The 17,147-nt window shown below is 41.1% G+C and overlaps 1 protein-coding gene across 1 annotated transcript; it reads left to right on the forward strand.

The window, feature by feature from the left end:
* The first annotated feature begins 53 nt into the window (after positions 1-53).
* On the forward strand, positions 54-14,223 carry nbr1a (NBR1 autophagy cargo receptor a). The gene is made up of 22 exons (XM_085361578.1): positions 54-246; positions 597-659; positions 756-774; positions 1,724-1,746; positions 3,018-3,200; positions 3,404-3,481; positions 3,584-3,807; positions 3,928-4,047; positions 4,251-4,550; positions 4,901-5,060; positions 5,483-5,731; positions 7,871-8,011; positions 8,226-8,301; positions 8,479-8,589; positions 10,000-10,179; positions 10,269-10,427; positions 10,559-10,713; positions 10,803-11,215; positions 11,350-11,435; positions 11,645-11,732; positions 11,962-12,061; positions 12,716-14,223. Exons 1-22 carry the CDS (start codon positions 145-147, stop codon positions 12,896-12,898), a joined length of 3,213 nt encoding a protein of 1,070 aa, XP_085217704.1. The 5' UTR covers positions 54-144; the 3' UTR covers positions 12,899-14,223.
* Positions 14,224-17,147: the final 2,924 nt, after the last annotated feature.

Genomic DNA, 17,147 nt, shown 5'->3' on the forward strand with positions numbered 1-17,147 from the left:
GCGACCGCGCTTGCGCGCAACGTCACCGTCTTTTTCTAGACGCAGCTGACGATGTAAACAAGAGAAAACATCCGAGGGCAGCGGGGCTCACACAGGCCGGGTTTCACGCAAATGATAGCCATTAAGCACCCATAGACGGCGGACATGGGGCTCCCTGTTACTATTAAAGTCAATTTCCGGGGGAACGTGAAGAGGTTTCTGGCTCAGGATATGGATAAATTGGAGTGGGAAGCTGTTGAAGTCTGGGTAAGCAGCTAGCAGAGTCTTGGCTAAACGCTGGCGCAGTTTAGTGAAAAAGTAGGCCTAGACGTTTTGGCCTAGACATATAAACAGAGCTCCCAAAGGATAATCGATGTTGTTACGACAATAACAATAATGTATTTGTAAATAATATTTTTTTAAGCCAACCGGAGCTTTACAAAATATAGGCACACAAGTGAGGACGTGCTCAGTTTGATTTAAGGTTACTACATATGTATAATACAGTATCCAGCTGTGGAGGTCTTTCTCACTGACTCAGACATGGGTCATGTTTTTCCTAACACGTGTGAGGAGAAAAACTGAACTGCTCTCAATTGTTCTGCGTTACTTTTCAGATCAAAGCATCATTTGGGATCAACCACTTTCAAGTGAAATACTTTGATGAAGACAATGAAGAGGTAAGGGATTGTGTACATTGCAGATTTTCAGTGCTAATGTTTTGGCAGAGTCCAAGTTCAGTTTTTAATTTTGATCTCATTTACCTTATATTTCAGATTTGCATAAACAGTCAAGGTGAGGACAATATTTAATTGCTTGTTTTCTATATATTTTATGTTGAATATGTTTAGGCTTAGGTCTTCCTTCAAAGGTAAATCACCAGGACTTTGTTAAAAATATATGTAGCCAGCATTTGTTTAAAGCTTGGTTTAATGTACTCAAAATTCAAATACATGTTTGATTATCAGATGGCTGAAAAATAGCATGCAAAGGCACAAACCTCTGTTAACTAAGATAACAAAGACTCCTTTCCCTAACTACATCTTAACCCATTGTGCTTACATGCATAGTCACCCCCTAATGACCTGTTTGATCCAGGAAAGCTGTCCAACTGATAGATTCCTAACCTGATATGGATCTATGATAGATAATATTGGCATTCATAATATGTATTGTAGAAATTATGTCAAGTCCTGTCTTCAGAATTTACTTTGGTGGTACATTTACCTAAATACAGTGGACTTAGCAACAGCTAAACTGATGCTGAACCATTGAAAGGCCATGCAAAACATGTGGTCCACACAAAGGTGTTAAACAGAGTCAAAAGGTAACACAGTAAAACAAATGGGTAATTCAATTGTAGGCTCAAACACTCCATGGTGTAGGCAACTGCCTTTTGGTTACAGGGATTGTGATCAACATCCTTTTCTGCATTAGTTATAAAATATGTGTGTCACGCAAACTGGTTTTGTATGCATTGTGTTGAATACTCACAGCTCTGCCTGCAGGACATGTAGCATAATATGCATAACAGTAAACAATGATGTGTGGAGTCAAGCTGTGTCTTTTAAGTTGTTAACTGGAAAGTTAATACATTTGGAACCTAAACTTTTTGACCCTTACTCCTGGTGTACCCCTACATGGAAATATCAAAATACCGGGGAAAAATACAAATTTGAGTCACAAAATGTGAAGTTATTTATTGTTTGTTTGTTTCCCCCCCCCCCCCTTTTCCCCCCCACAGATGAATATGAAGAAGCCATCAAGGTACTGTACCAGTGCTAGGTTTAAACAGAAATGACAGAGTAATAGCTTTTGTTACTGTAGAGTGATTCTCAAACTTTTCAAAAAGAGTACCACCTCATAAAATATATGGCTCTTAAAGTACCAGCCTTATGACTGACATTAAAGTGCAGTAGTATAGGGTTACTTAACAGCATATACAGTTTACACGAGACAATTTTATTTATTATATGAATGTTATTTATTTCAACTGTCATGAATAGAATAGAATAGAAAAATCCTTTAATTGTCCCACAAGGGGAAATTTGGTTGTAACAGCAGCCGGAACAGGATGTGACAAGTGATAATAATAATAACAACTGTACTGCATTAAAACATCAACAGCAGGCGGGATATCCAATCTTTAAGTGATGATGTGATGAAACCTGCTTCTGGGTCTAAACTACTCTGCATTTATTAAGGCTCTTGTGTTTTTGTTGTGTATCTTGTTCTATTTAATCTGAACAAGCCCCTAAAAATAGCATTGATCACTGTCAGCCTCTCTCTGTTATTATCACCCCAGTTCATTTTAAAGCTCAGTTTTTAAAACCTTACCGTGTAACTACAGCCCAGCCCATGCAGCAGTATATTAATGACTAACCTCGTATTGTGGATGGATTATCTCAGTCGTTCTCCTGACTGAAGTTTGGTCCATTTGCAGCATCCTGCCATATGATTGCATTTGTCCCAACCCATCGGGAACCCTCACGTTAACTTTTATTGAGTGGAAAAAAAGTTAGCGTTCATCCTCCAGCTTCACTGTGTTTATATTATGCTAACATAGCTGTGTCGCCGGATAACGTTATATACCAGCTAGCCCAACTTCAGTAACCCTAAAAATGTCACTGCTGTTTAGTTTTCTGTCTTCATTTATGTTGGAAGTGATAGCAGAACTATTTTAATTTTTCAGAAATCTTTCAATCAGAACATGGTATATTATTCAATCTTTAAAAATATTTGGAGACTTCACGTGTACCACTAGAGGGAGCCCACGTACCACGGGTGGTATGCGTACCACAGTTTGAGAACCACTGCTATAGTATATATCCTTACATAGAGAACTTGCACCGTAAAACTACACTTAAGACATAAACAACACAACGGTGTCCTTAATTAGACTACTAAAGTTATAGAAGAACAAATGGTGAAAATAACAGAATATATGTGCAGTATATGTACTATGCATCTGTATACACATCACGTTGCTACTGTGTCACTTGACTGCGGTTTGCATTCTATGCTAATTCTCCATGCAGAGTGCAGAGAAGCAGGGAAACCAGTTACACATGAATGTGTACAAGATGAAAGGACAGGCCTGTGGGGGCCCACTGAAGACCGAGGTGAAGGAGCTGAAAGGAGACCTTCGACCCGCTCCTCCTTACCCCTCAAGGGTTAAAACAGTGGACAAAGGCACGCAGGTCACCCCTGAGCGAGAAGCTGTAAGTAATTCTAGTCTTCCCCCCAACTTTCTTCTCCCTTTAGATTCTCACATGTGCAGTGTCTTTGAAATCATTTTAATAAAATCGATGCCTCAAGTCAGTTAAGTTTTTGTGCCTGTTGGGGGAAAAGTTTGTGCTTCTTTATTAAAAGCTAAAATCTCTGATTTTGTCACTTAACTGAAGAATGGTGTATTTTCATGCAGGTAGCAGTAAAAGATAACAAGGGGAGCAAACCAGATGATGAGCCCCCTCCTATGTGGTTTAGATCATACATGGAGAAGGTAAAATTTAACCGCTGCTGTGAAGCAGTATTTTTACATTGAACATTTTATTTTTGATTTGCGATTAAATAAAATACTGTGCTCTGCTTCTGTTTTTCATAGTTTAAGGATGAGGTGGTAAAGGAGGTAGTAGAAAGAATGTGCAGCGACTTTTCTGTCCAGTGTTGTACCCACAAATCCCCTGAAGGTCCCCCTGAGGCAATTGGGGCTATTGGCGGTATTATGGGACCCAAACCAGGCCCCTCCACCTCGAATGGATCTCTTGGCTACACCCCAAACTGTAGCAGCTGCAACAAACTCACCTCTGAAGGAGCCTACAAGTGCAGGTATGCATGAAATTAACTCTAGTCATCACAACATTGTTTTTAACCATTTTTACATGTTTGGTGTTTTTTAAGTAGCTGTGTAAATGTTTACATTAATGTCTTTGTTATTTTCCCCGCCAGCGTGTGCCCATCCTGCATCCTGTGTGAGATGTGCAGACATAGCCATGACCCTAGCCACAACCTCGTGAGAACCAAGACACCTCTCTCCATCCCAGAACATGGAATGTCAGGAGAGTTAAGGTAAACAACCTAATCTGAGGATAACTCTGCATTAATGAAGGAAAATATGAATAGAAACACACACAAAGTGGGATTGTAAATTATTCTTGCAGCTAGATTACTGTAATTAATGACTTATCAATGGGAATTTTTATGATTTTGTTTTTGGAAAATAAACATTTGATAGTCCACAAATAGGTGTTCCTGATGACATTTTAAACCAGGTTCCCAAGGCGAGGAGACAGGACAGTGCGCAAGGCAGAACGACAGCGCCTCAAAGCAGAAAGAAGGCAGCTAAGAGCCGAAGTGAAGGAAATCAAGAAGAAACTGAGACTGGAGAAGAGGGGGCTGCAGTGGAGTGGGCCCTCTACCTCAGGAAGAGCCACTCTGACAAACATGGCCTCCACATCCACCCAGGTCCCTGCCCTGTCCCCTCCTACTGCCTCAGACACAGCCTCAGGTCCAGCCCCAGCCCAAGGTCCCATCCCTGCCCTGGTCCCTGAACCCCAGGCCTCCAGTCCAGAGTAAGAGCCACCTCGGAAGAGCGTCCGACAGTGCTGGGTACCTTGAACCCAGCATGGATGCAAAAAAGTCTTTTTTTCCAAGAAAAGAAATGAAAATATGCCATCTTTGTAATCTAGTCTGTATGAGTGTATCGCTGGCTGCTCTGGGGTGGTGGAAATTGTTGGAACTACCTCAATGTGAAAACTGCTGCTGCTGCTTCATAGATTTTCTAAGAAAATTGCTTTTGAGCTGCAAAAAAAAAAAAAAAAAAAAATCTGCGGTCCTGCTTTTTTGATTCGTAGAGAACAAAAGATGGGTATTATAAGAAACCAGGGCTTTTTTCAACAATGCTCTGTACACTTGAAACTAGGGGTCCCGGGGTCTCGCACACGTCCTTGGTGCCCACTATGGCTGCCTTGTTTCTGGATGAAAATCTGCCTGACGGCACCAATCTGGAGCCTGGTACCAAGTTCATCAAATACTGGAAGATGAAGAACACGGGCTCTATCTGCTGGACCTCAGAGACTAAGGTACCCCTCCCACTCGTCAAGAGGACAGGCTGCACTCTATCTTTCCCTCCTGCTTTACTTCCACTTTGAGCCCCCACTGTACTCATAGCCTCGTCTTATCCACTAACACCTGTTAAAATTTTTTACCCAGCGTAATACCACTAACGCCCTCTCTGTCTAAGATATTTATTATTTTAATTCAGTTAATCTGTGTTGTAGTTTAAGTTTGAAGTCTTTGTCATTGTTTGAATGGATGTGTGTGTGTGTGTGTGTGTGTGTGTGTGTGTGTGTGTGTGTGTGGGTGGGTGTGGGTGTGTGTGTGCCCCTGACTTGATTGTATGTATTCTTTTAGTTATGTGACTTTTTTGCATGCTCTCGTCTTTGTGCTTTTTCGCATGTGTATTCCTATTTTGTGTTTTGTGTATGTGTGTACGTGCACCCAGCTAGTGTTCATGTGGGGAAACCTCAGCTTGGCATCAGAGGAGAAGAGGGAGGTGCCGGTGCCCTTGCTGCCACCCGGACATGTGGGAATGGTCAGTGTGGCCTTAGTTGCTCCTGTGACAGACGGGACGTACACCTCCCACTGGCGCCTGGCGCACTGTGGGTCTCAGTTTGGCCCGCGTGTCTGGTGCAGCATCGTGGTCAAGCAAAGAGACAAACGCACCGGACTCAGGCATCAGAGAAAACGACTGGCAAGTCTGCTATTCAGTAACACCCTGCACAGCTGCAACATGTGCACATCTAGATTATTGACTTAATTCAGGCTGTTAGTCGTGGACATGGATGACGCACTCTACATATTTCTCTGAAACAAACAGGATAATTATAGGGCTGTAACACCGTAACAGAAGCATTAAAATATTTTCTACAATCAGTTAAACTGTTAAAATGCATTTTAAATGTTTCCTGTTTGCTAAATGTGTGGATTTGCTTTTCATAACACAGCAAATATAGCAAGTTAGACCTCAGTCACACGGGCTTGGGGACCAGTGGATGACCCACAGGCGACCTGAGGGAAAAGTGCATTTTTCCCTACTGGTTGTTGGGTGGTTACTACTCCTTGTGATTTCTTTGGTTGCTAGCAGATTGCCATTGTTGCACAGGCTTGTAGCCTGGAAGATGCTAACATCTGTGCAAAGATTAGCCTTTTACTCTCTGAGCTGCAGAGAAATTTAAAAGAGAGAACAACTGTCTTCAAAGTAAAAGCTGTGCCTTACTGCTTCAGCCATGACATTTTAAAGGGCGCAACTTTTACTTCATGTTCTCCGTTTCCGGTTTGCGCGGTTTCACTGCTGCTTGGTGAGTAGTTTGTGAGTGTTTGCTTTGCATCTTCCATGCACACGACCACGCGTTGGCGACCGAAGGAATCACAAGGAGGTTTGCAGCAAACCACTGCCAACCATCTACGTGGTCACCAGTTTGTTTGTAGGCCTTGTGAAAGGAACTTTAGAAATCGATTTCACAACAATCACTCGCAACCGGTTTGTGAATAATTATTTTTTCTTCCGTGTAGGTTGTCCACCAACTAGTTTCCAGGCCTGTGTGACTGTGACCTTTTGAATAAATTCTAAAAATAATTGATAGATCAGTTACCAAATTAATTACCGTTTCTCAAAAAAGCTGGGCAGCTGTGCAAAATATCAGTAATATTATAATGCAATATATATTATAACATTAAGCTATATTTTTTAATCGAAAACAGTCCAGTAATATTATATCAAATGTTGAAACATTTTTTTAATTTAGTGTATGTGTGGTTTCATAGCGTAGTGGTTTACACCTTTGCCTAACAAGTATAAAAGTTCTGGTTCGATCCCAGGAGCGCATACAGATCCCTTTATGATCAGGAAGGTTTTCCAGTGTAAAAAAACAAATCAAACATGCAGAGAACCACTGTGATGTCGCCAGAAACACATTAAAAAAAGTGAAGCAAAGTGCAACCAAGCACAAAAACATAGCATCACAGGCAGGCTGAGGTCTTTAGAAGTAAAAATGGGGCTACGTTTTACAATCCACCTGTAAGAACATACCTGCTGTGCAGGTATGTAAGCAGGTATGTGCACAGCAGGAGTAGATTGAAAATCACTGTATAGGCTCTTTGAGCCTCTTTAAAATGCCCTGAAGTAAAGTGGAAAACAGTCCTGTGGTCTTACCAATCAAAGTTTGAAAACCCAGTATACTTGATGGTAAAGACGGGCCTTAGTACACATGACTTGGGTTGTAATGCTACTGTGTACAGGCTTTCACGACATGTGCTGATGTGACATGACTTTGTAGGAAGTTCTGTCCTGTGCAACAAAGGAACATCTCAGATCACATTCTTCATTACAGCTGCTCGTCTTCATAGTAAAAGAATCTCCCCACTAAACCGGCCTGCCTGCTTTCCAGACCCGTGAGCCATTGCAAACATTTGAAGCATAATGACGTAGGAGGCTCTGGACTGCTGAGCTAGTGGATTCCTTTATTAGGCAAGAATAGGATCACTTTAGCTTTTAAAGCTTTTTGAATTGTGCTCACAGCAAAAAAAAAAAAAAAATCTGTTTCAACATTTGACATAATGTCGTTGAGGTATTTTACAATAAATAGGAACTAATTTGTAAATCATTGTACATATTTAATGTTCTCTACTGCAGTATGTGAGCATGTGACTCTGTGTACTTACGATAAAAATTGAAAATTAAGAATAACACAGAATTAAAAAGCTTAATGCATGACAAAAGATCATATACTATAAACACCAGAAGTAAAATTGAAAAAAAATCATATTATGAATTGAAAAGTTTCAGTACACTTTAGTGACACTAACGATGGCACACTTGTTTGTCCTTCAGAAGAAAGATCTAAGACCACCGAAGGAAGAGATGAAGCCAGAGGAGAAGGAGGCGCGGGCCAAGAAGGGCCACACTGGCTTCTTGGCAGGCCTCTTCTCTGAAGACTACTACTTCCCACCAGTGGACTTCATGACTGCACAGGTGTGCACTCGAAAAGCTCAGAAACCTAAAACATGCTTTAAAGTAGCTTCAGTCAATACTCCTGAAAGCTAGCAGCAAGGGCAATTTTTAATAAGGAAAATATGTGAAATCTGTTGAATAACAAACAGTACTTGGCTCTTAATTATACACAGAGCTTGGCAGAAGTACACTGGCACTTATTTTTATATTTTCCCTAATTTGTTTTGTTATTAAGGATCTTCTATCTTTTGAGTTGCTGGATTTAAATTTTGCGGACGACCTGGAAAAGGTTCCTCATAACACCCCTGCAGGTGAGTCAAGTTTAATGCTTTAATACAAGAAGAATAACTGTTATTATTCATTATCTGTTTTTTGAATAAAGGTTTTGGATGAAATTTGTTCTTTCCAGGTTTAACAGTTTAACCAAGTGAACGCATCAGGATTTAGAAACATAAACTGTGTCGTGTTTTCTCTTCATTCATTTCTAGATTTGACACCGTGTATATCCCCTCTTCCCTATTGCACTGTTGTGTTGGACAAGTCCAGCCCATCTCCCAAAAAAGAGGAAACGGAGATCTCAGGAGTCCGAAAACTTTTTGGTGAGGCGAATAGAGTAATAGAAGACACACAGAGTAATGTGTATTCAGTATGAATTCTTACAATTACTGGAAAACTAAGCCATGGGATGTTAGGAATAAAATTTAACATTTAACCCCAGTCAAGTCTGTCCCGTATTTAGCAAGTGAAAATAAAATAAAATAAACAATAAAAGGTGAATCAAATAGACCATTGCCACAAGGCTGGGATGGTCCATTTGGTAAAGTAAATCCGTTGGGCATCTTTCTTCGCCTTTAGACAATAATTCTGATGGCAAAAGAGCAAAACGGGACAGGCAAAAAAAAGGAATAAAATTTAAACTTTTGAATTAAAAGTATTCTTGCCTTAAATCAGCTGTTTAGAGGGCAGCTTCAGTCATTTTACACATTAGATTTCAGTTCAGGTTAAGCTCTTTGTACCTCTAATTTGATTTGGTTTGCACAATGAGTCTTAATTACTTACGCATGACTTATACTATATGTGTTGAATCTGCTTTGAGCCTACAGTGTAGTCAACACAAGTGCCTGACGGCCGTATTCTTGGATAGCTCAACAGTTTTGCCACCAAGACACTAGCTGCTGGTGGAGTTTCTCTCTTTGAGTTCAATCATTATCTTCCAGTCATTTAAAAAAAAATGGTGGCGGTTTTCTGTGGAAGTGCACTTCAAACTTTAGTGAAGGTTTCTACAAATGTGTAGATTTAACACAGAAGCATTAGTCATACTTAACATTTAAAATAAAAGTGTCTTTGTCATCAAAGATAGTATTCATCTGAGTGATGGCTGCTGGATCAACGCTGTTAAACTTTATCAGGAAGGAAGAAATTCCAGCCATCGAAACAAAGCGCACGAGCTGTCGATTAAAAATCAAGCCAGCTAATTGCTGTAACTGTCTGGTGGCTCACTGATCAGCCCACTCGAACCTTTCGTGATTTAATTTCTGGACTTAATGCAAGTTTATGGTGTTTGCAGTTAAATAGCCAAACAATATCACATGATTTGATTTAAAGTGTGATTTTTAAATCAAATCAAATAATTATTACATTTAAAAAATGTCAGTTTTTTTTAATTAAGTGCACTCCCATGCGGTTTAATTAGAACTAGGATGCATAAACTAACAACTGATTTAAACTAATCCTACAGCACCATCATGGCAGGGAGTCAAAACACTTGTATTATCTCAGTTATAAACCGTGGTAGCCAAAGTTGTAATTATTTTTGCCCATGGTGTCTTGTTTTAAAGTTTTAAAGACATAGTTGTTCCAAGATATGTGACTGAGGTTTGGTGAGAATGTCTTCAAAAGTCATTCTCATATAGTTTGGCTTACGTATATTTAAATAAATTCTTACTGTCCCGTAGGCTGTAAGTGAAGTGCAAAATTATTTATCTAATTGTTTGTTGGACTTTCCTAAGGACGGAAACTGAGGAATCTGAAGGAGGTGTTTACGCCTGTAGCCCAGGAGGAGGAGAGGGACGATGAGATCAGTGGAGCACAGTTCCTGTGTGAGACCGTCATGCGATCCCTCGCTTTGGAAGAAGCCCCCGACCACAGACCCCCTCGCAGGCTCCAGCGCTGCGGCCACGAACCAAAGGGTGAGGAGCCTACCAGTTTATCAGTTGTCAACATCATCTTGTTTAATGTGCTAAGCTGTTGTTTTTGTGCTACTCTCACACGTTTCCAGTAGTTTCCCCGGTTCTGAACTTTGAGAAAACAGATGAGTCGGAGGAGACCGATGAGTTTCAAGAAGGAAATGAGATCGGCGCCGTTAAACCTGAAACTTCAGCTCTGCCTACAAACATAGGACTCAACTGGATCGCCCAAAAAGAGGAAACCAGGCCAAGTTAGTGCACAACGTCTGGGGTTTTTTTTGTTTCTGCTTTTTTCTACCAAAATGTCTGTTTCTATTTGTATGTTATGGTGTGACCTCAATATCCAGATGTTGATTTTAGTCATTTCTTTCCTTCTTGCAAGTTTCTCCACCTGAACCAGAGAATAAAAACCTGCGTATGAGTTCACATCATAATAACGAGGACAAAGACTTTGAGGCCTGTGATGGTACCCAGAACGTGACGGATGATCGAGAAGAGAAAGAGGAGGATGGAAACAAAGGGGAAGACTGGGATGAGGTGACTTGATTAGATCTAAATTATTGTAAGAGAGTTTGTATAGAAATTCTCATGTAATAATATCCTCATATTCTTCTCTTGTGCCTCAGATCAGCAGCCAGATCTCCTCAGTCTCCTCTGACGATTACAGCGTCATCCTCCCAGACTGCTTTGACACCAGCCGGCCTCTGGGGGAGTCCATGTACAGCTCCGCCATGTCGCAGCCTGGCACTGGTGCTGCTGCTCTGGCCTCGGACAAATCGGATGTAGAGCAGGAGGAAGAGGAAGAGTCCATCATGGAGCCGGGCAGGGATGCACTACTGGGAGAGAGGCAGGAGCTGACAGAGGTGGCCTCTGCTGAGGATTTACTGGGAAACGCTGGGCCTCCACTAGTCACTCAAATCAACAGCAGTGTGAACCAGATGCCCTGTGCCTCCCAAACTGTGGATGAGGTGACCTTAACCCCTGAAGTGGTGCCATTCCCTGACCCCCTGCTTCCCCCGCCGACCCTCTACTCACCCAGGTTAGATGGGGGACACATTTGGATGATAGATGATATGAAAGCAAAATGTTATTATTTTTTCCCTGCCAGGATTTTTCCCAATGCCCAGACTAGCCTCATTTTTTTTTAAAATAAAAGTTTCTGTATTATTTCAGGTCTGAGGCACTTTACCTGGCTGACGATCCCAGTTCTCCAGCCTGTGACCCAAATGAGCCGCATCAACCAAGAGTCCACCTCAATGGTGAGTATCACTGCCACAGCTAGGTGTAACTACATTAGATATAAATAACAGCACAGCTCACATTACTTAGGAAACACAATTTGCCCACTAAGCCAAGAAAGGAAGTTAGACTGCACACCACCTTTAAGGATCTGTTGCTTCAGCGAAGGGTTTTGTTCCTCATTTAACCTTTGTTTTCGTGTAATTTCCCTTTTTTATCTGTTCTGCAGTATCATCTGGTCTGTCAAGATCAGCAGGCTCAGCAGCCAGTGCCTTTGAGACATATAATCCCAGGCCCAGCAATGCTCTGCAGCCAAGGTACAAAAAAACAACAACGACTTATTTCTGTTGAATGTGCGTCTGTCTTTAACACGTTCATGTTTCATGTTATTGTTTGATCTATTAATATCCTGCAGGATCGGTAAAATTTCTTAGATATGTGGCATGCTGTCTGCGTTTCGTGACAGCGTGGCTAACTGTGCCACATTGCTTCCTGTAACACTGTTCTGTGTAAGGTTGTGTAACGACAGCGCTGTATTCGTTGCAGGGGCCAAGGAGGAATCACAGAGGGACTTGTTAAGGGAGCTCTTTCTGTGGCAGCATCTGCTTATAAGGCTCTCTTCACTGGACCAAGCTGTTCAGTAGAGGTATATAACACATCCTGCTGTTTAGAAACACTCACACACAAGCAAATATGCCAGAATGTATCATCTCTTCAAGGATTTAATGAGGATTGAAAGAAAATTTAACATCTCTGTTATACTCTGTATGTTCTTTTTTGCTATGATTGAATCCCATAAGGTACTGCACTAAAAATGCATCTAAGTTTTGTGTTATTTATTATTTTTGGGTTAATTAATTCTTACAGTCGCTATAATCAACAATATAATGGATCATGTGATTATTTCTATATTAAATCAGTGATCCATCCTCAAACAGTGATCCATTTTAAACTCCAGATTTTTCTTCTTTTACTCCGCTAGAGTAGCTTCGCGTAATTCACAGCTCACACTAATTATTATTTATTTTGTACTGGGCCTTGGTGGAGCCCCTTAATTCTTTAGAATCTCTTGGATGAGAGGGGAAGCGATCAGTAAAGTGTTTACTGACAGAACAAGGGCGCTTAGGGCTGCTTTCCCAGGGATTTCTGGAAGTCCTTCTGAAGCCACATGAGTGAAACCACAGAAAGTGCAGTTTTAGTCACAACAACCTCATAATCATAGGATACACATCCCTGATTATATTCCTCTTACCACCCTGCTTTGGTAAAAATTCACCCACGTTTCTCTTCTCTTTTCCAGCGAGGCATCGACCCAGCCACCACACAAGGCCCTTCCAAGATGGACCAGCTTTTGGAGATGGGTTTCAGAGACCAACGGATGAACCGGCGACTGCTGAAGAAGCACTTCTACAGCCTGGAGCACACCGTCGACGAGCTGGTGCAGTTGGCCGAAAACCGCCGCAACAGATATAACGTTACTTAGGAGTGAAGGTGGCAAAGATGTGAAAAGTCAGCGTTAAGGTTGTGAATTAGTTTGACTTTAAAACACAGTGTAAGGATAATAAAAATAATTGGATTCAATCTATTGGTTGAAGGTTGAAAGATAATTGGGATCAATATGAAATACCGTAGCCTTTATTTCTTAATTATAAGAGATAAATGAACATTCATTTGTGGCTGCTCCTGCCTTTGCCTTTAATTTAGCTTTAACATTTTGATACAGTTAACCACCAATACACACTCAGAAGTTATGATGATGGCGGTTAATCTTTGCCATGCCTACCTGGGCCTTAGAGCTCTATGGTGCTGGTCAAAAGGAGCAGGAAGTAACATCTGGACAGGACTAAAGTGTGTATTCCAACTCATCATCTTAGTGTTCGTATGGCCGTAGCAGCTGCTTCCTCAGTGCTGAGAAATAAGTGTATAGGCAGGGCTTGCCTGGAGTCTCATGGAGCACAAAGCTGTGAGAATGAAAACTGCTGAATGTCCAAACATGTTCTGAAAAGCCAGCGCTCGTGTACGATGATGCTATGAAGCTTTGTGAATCCTCTGGGGGTTAGGGGTAAAAGTGCAGTAATAAGAACAAGAAACACATATTTAAGACATTTCTTGATTATTGTAGTGAAATCTGCCTAACAATGCAATCTTTTTCTGTATCAGAGTACTGTTATTTTAGACGTTGACATGTGGAATGTACACAAAACTGTCCGAACGGATCACTGCTCAGATGCAGATGTTTCTGTTTTGTTTTTTATACTGCTGTTTAGGAGACACCTGCATGACAGGTAGAGGCTTTTAGAGACGAGTCGTGTTTTTCGTGATTTTTAGCACAGTTAGAATGGAAAACGTCCGCTTTGCGTCATCTGTCGTCATCCCTGCCTGCCTGCATCTCTGCTCGTTCTCATTTAAACACCAACACTAACTTAAAAAATGTCTTTAAACACTAACTCAAGCAGAAACGTCTCTAACGACACATTCCTCAAGCTCATAACGGAAACAGAACCAAGTATGTTTTTATTTCGCTACATTTCCTGTTTTTTCCTTAGTTTACTGAAGGACACATGTTGGTTGACATGTTGACTGTGATGAGCGTCTGTCAGGTTTTAAGTTACTGTGCATCTCTTTGAATGATTTCGCCTTTTTGTGTGTTTGGGGTTTTTCTTAATCAGTATTTTCTTATGAATATCACTGTCCATGTTTCAAATCCATGCTCTAGAAAATAATTCTGACTATATCTACAATCTCAAGTTATTCTGTCACAGAATATATACATTAAACAATGCTCTGTCAATCTGCCAATAAACTATTTGCACATCCCTGTTGCCTGTCCAGTTAATGACACACTGCTTGTCTTATAGTATGTGTTTGACTCAGGTCATACAGCTTTGCATTCCCTGGGGACACTAAATGGTAAATGGCCTGTATTTATATAGCACTTTACTAGTCCCTAAGGACTAGTCCCAGGGCGCACTGACAGAGGCGAGGCTGCCGGACACTGGCGCCACCAGGCCCTCTGACCACCACCAGTAGGCAACGGGTGAAGTGTCTCGCCCAAGGACACAACGACCGAGACTGTCCAAGCCGGGGCTCGAACCAGCAACCTTCCGATTACAAGGCGAACATCCAACTCTTGAGCCACGATCGCCCCATAAACCACCAGGAGCTCTATAAACCCCGATTTCTTTAGAAGTAACAGTACTTAGTGACTTTTACAGTTTAATGACTCAGTGTTAAAACTATGTTAAAATGCATATTACTAAAAAATATTTTTGTAAACTTCCTTTGTGTTTCAGATGCAACTACAAGTTTTATACAGCTGTAATATTTACACAGTAAACTGCCAATTTTTGCATAGAGATTGTAAGCAAAGGGAAACAGATGATCAGTTAAACTAGATGTACACTCACTAACGCTTTATTAGGTACACTGTGGGATAGATTCAGCTGGAAACATATCTTGGAGATTTTGGTCGACGTTGACATGACAGCATCATATAAGTTGCTGCAGATTTGATGCCTTCACATCATCCATGACTGTTCCACCACAGCTCAGCGTGCTCTACTGAAGATATGATAACTGCAGAGGCCATTTGAGTACATTGACCTCACCGTCATGTTTAAGAAACCAGTTTGAGAATATCTGAGCTTTGTGTCGTGGTGAGGTAGAGTCAGCTGGAAGCAGCCATCAGTTAATATAAAATAAGATGGATCTGTTTGTTTATACCCATTTCTGAGCTTTCCGTCTAAATCCCACAGCAAATATTCAAACTCATCAGAATGGACAACATTTTTCTAACCTTCTGTTGTCCAATTTCCAGCCTCATGTTCCTGTTCTTAGCCAACAGGAGTGGCCTTCCATGTTGTGTTTCCTTCTCTAGCCTTCTGCAGCCTTCACTACGCCTGGTGGCGCCTGTGTCCGGCAGCCTCGCCTCTGTCAGTGCGCCCCAGGGCAGCTGTGGCTACAATGTAGCTTGCCATTGCCAGTGTGTGAATGTGTGTGTGAATGGGTGAATGACTGAATGTAGTGTAAAGCGCTTTGGGGTCCTATGGACTAGAAAAGCGCTATACAAATGCAGGCCATTTACTACAAGGTTCAACATGTTGTGAATTCAGGGCATTTTCTGTAAACCTTAGAGATGGTTATATGGGAAAACCCCAGTAAATCAGTAGTTTCACTTTTAAAATCAATTTCTTTAGGATCTCATAGAGTCGGTTTTCATATAATGAAGATACTGCTAGAGGTCCAGCACAGGCCTGCACACATCTGCCACTCTAACTGACTCATTTCCTGTTTTAATACATTTTCAAAGACTAATATTTCATATCAAACGCTCACATGCCGCCCACTCAAAACCTCTTCTCTATTGAAACTAGCAACTGCATCCAAAAGCTGTGCCAGCTGGGACAGTTATAGTAAACTGAACTGAAATCTGTGGGTCAATTATGAAACGGCAAATATGGTAGGAGAAGGGTAACGTCTCTGTCAAATATGGAGTTGTGTTTAAAGGTTGTGGCCACTTGTACAGGATTTGACTGTTTAAAACGTTTGCTAACAAAGCAGGGCATCTGGCAGAGTGGAATGAAATAAGGAACCTGATGTCAGAACACTGTGTTTATTGAAGAGAATATAGCATAAATAGGTTGTGTGTCTAGTGTGGGTGCTTAAAGGTGTAAATACACAACACAAACATACTGTTAAGCCCCAAATGATTCACCCGCCTGCCGTATTTAGGTTTAAAGTCATCTTGTGACATTTTGGAGTGTCCCGCCTTACTCTGATAGAGAATCTGCAGGGAGTTGGAGATTATGGTGTTGACAAAGACGCCTTCCAGCCAAATCCCAGAAGAAACCTGCAAAAAGCTGGTCAGCAGTTTTAAAATTGGTTTCAATGCTTGAACACCAATAAAACTTTTCCACTGATTATTGAGAAGAGTATAAATAATTTTCTAATTGCCATTTTTACTCCTTTTACATTGTTCTGTTGTATTTTGAGAGATACCTGCCTTGTTTCCTACCTGTTTCTTGTTTAAATTTAAATCTCTACTAGAATCTAGATCTTTCACAATAATTTGGGGCTCATTTTATTACATTTAGGCTATGTTTTTATTATGAATTCCTGCGGTCTGTCTAGCTACAGAAATGTGTTTTACTAGACGAAAATAGGGAGTTGTTTGTACTCAGAAAGGTGTATTTTTGTTTCCAGCAGACAACTTTTGGAGATGTACAACAATCAGGGCAAATGACATTTTTACAGGACGTCAGTTTGCTTGTTGAAGAAGTGTTATATTGAGTATTAAAGTTTATATGAATCGAGTTTACACGTGATTATCCTCTTATTGGGCAAAACGTCCTCGGTTTGAGATAATCCGAAACCACGTGAGAACAAGAAATGTAAATCATTTCCTGTTGTAACCCACAAACTGAACGGTAATGTGTTTCACAAAAGTAAAACGTCACTATTCCACGTCTAGTTGTTTGGAGCTGGATCCGGTCTCCGTGCCCAGTGCGCGCTCCCGACGCAGGGGAAACAAATTCGGTCGTGAGTAACGACCATGGCACGACACAACGTTAAAGATAGTTCACGTTAGCTGATATGCAAATTATTGTGTCAACACCCAGTTGAGTAGCTTATGGTATGATAGTAGGGCTGGATAATAGCACATGTGATCAGGAAATGAGTGACACATAAAAAGACAAGGAAGTGTTGCACTCAGTACATTGTGTGTATATGAA

Source organism: Diplotaxodon limnothrissa, linkage group LG8 (assembly GCF_057381915.1).
Source record: "Diplotaxodon limnothrissa isolate DT_005_m linkage group LG8, D_limnothrissa_male_GT1.1, whole genome shotgun sequence".
Lineage (NCBI taxonomy): Eukaryota > Metazoa > Chordata > Actinopteri > Cichliformes > Cichlidae > Diplotaxodon > Diplotaxodon limnothrissa.

Bases quoted from the DNA above. Each gene is read 5' to 3' on its own strand.
- nbr1a (XM_085361578.1), top strand. From the start codon at position 145: ATGGGGCTCCCTGTTACTATTAAAGTCAATTTCCGGGGGAACGTGAAG. The intron at 3,482-3,583 runs GTAAAATTTAAC...TGTTTTTCATAG, and splicing joins TTAGATCATACATGGAGAAG to TTTAAGGATGAGGTGGTAAA. The intron at 10,714-10,802 runs GTGACTTGATTA...CTTGTGCCTCAG, and splicing joins AAGGGGAAGACTGGGATGAG to ATCAGCAGCCAGATCTCCTC.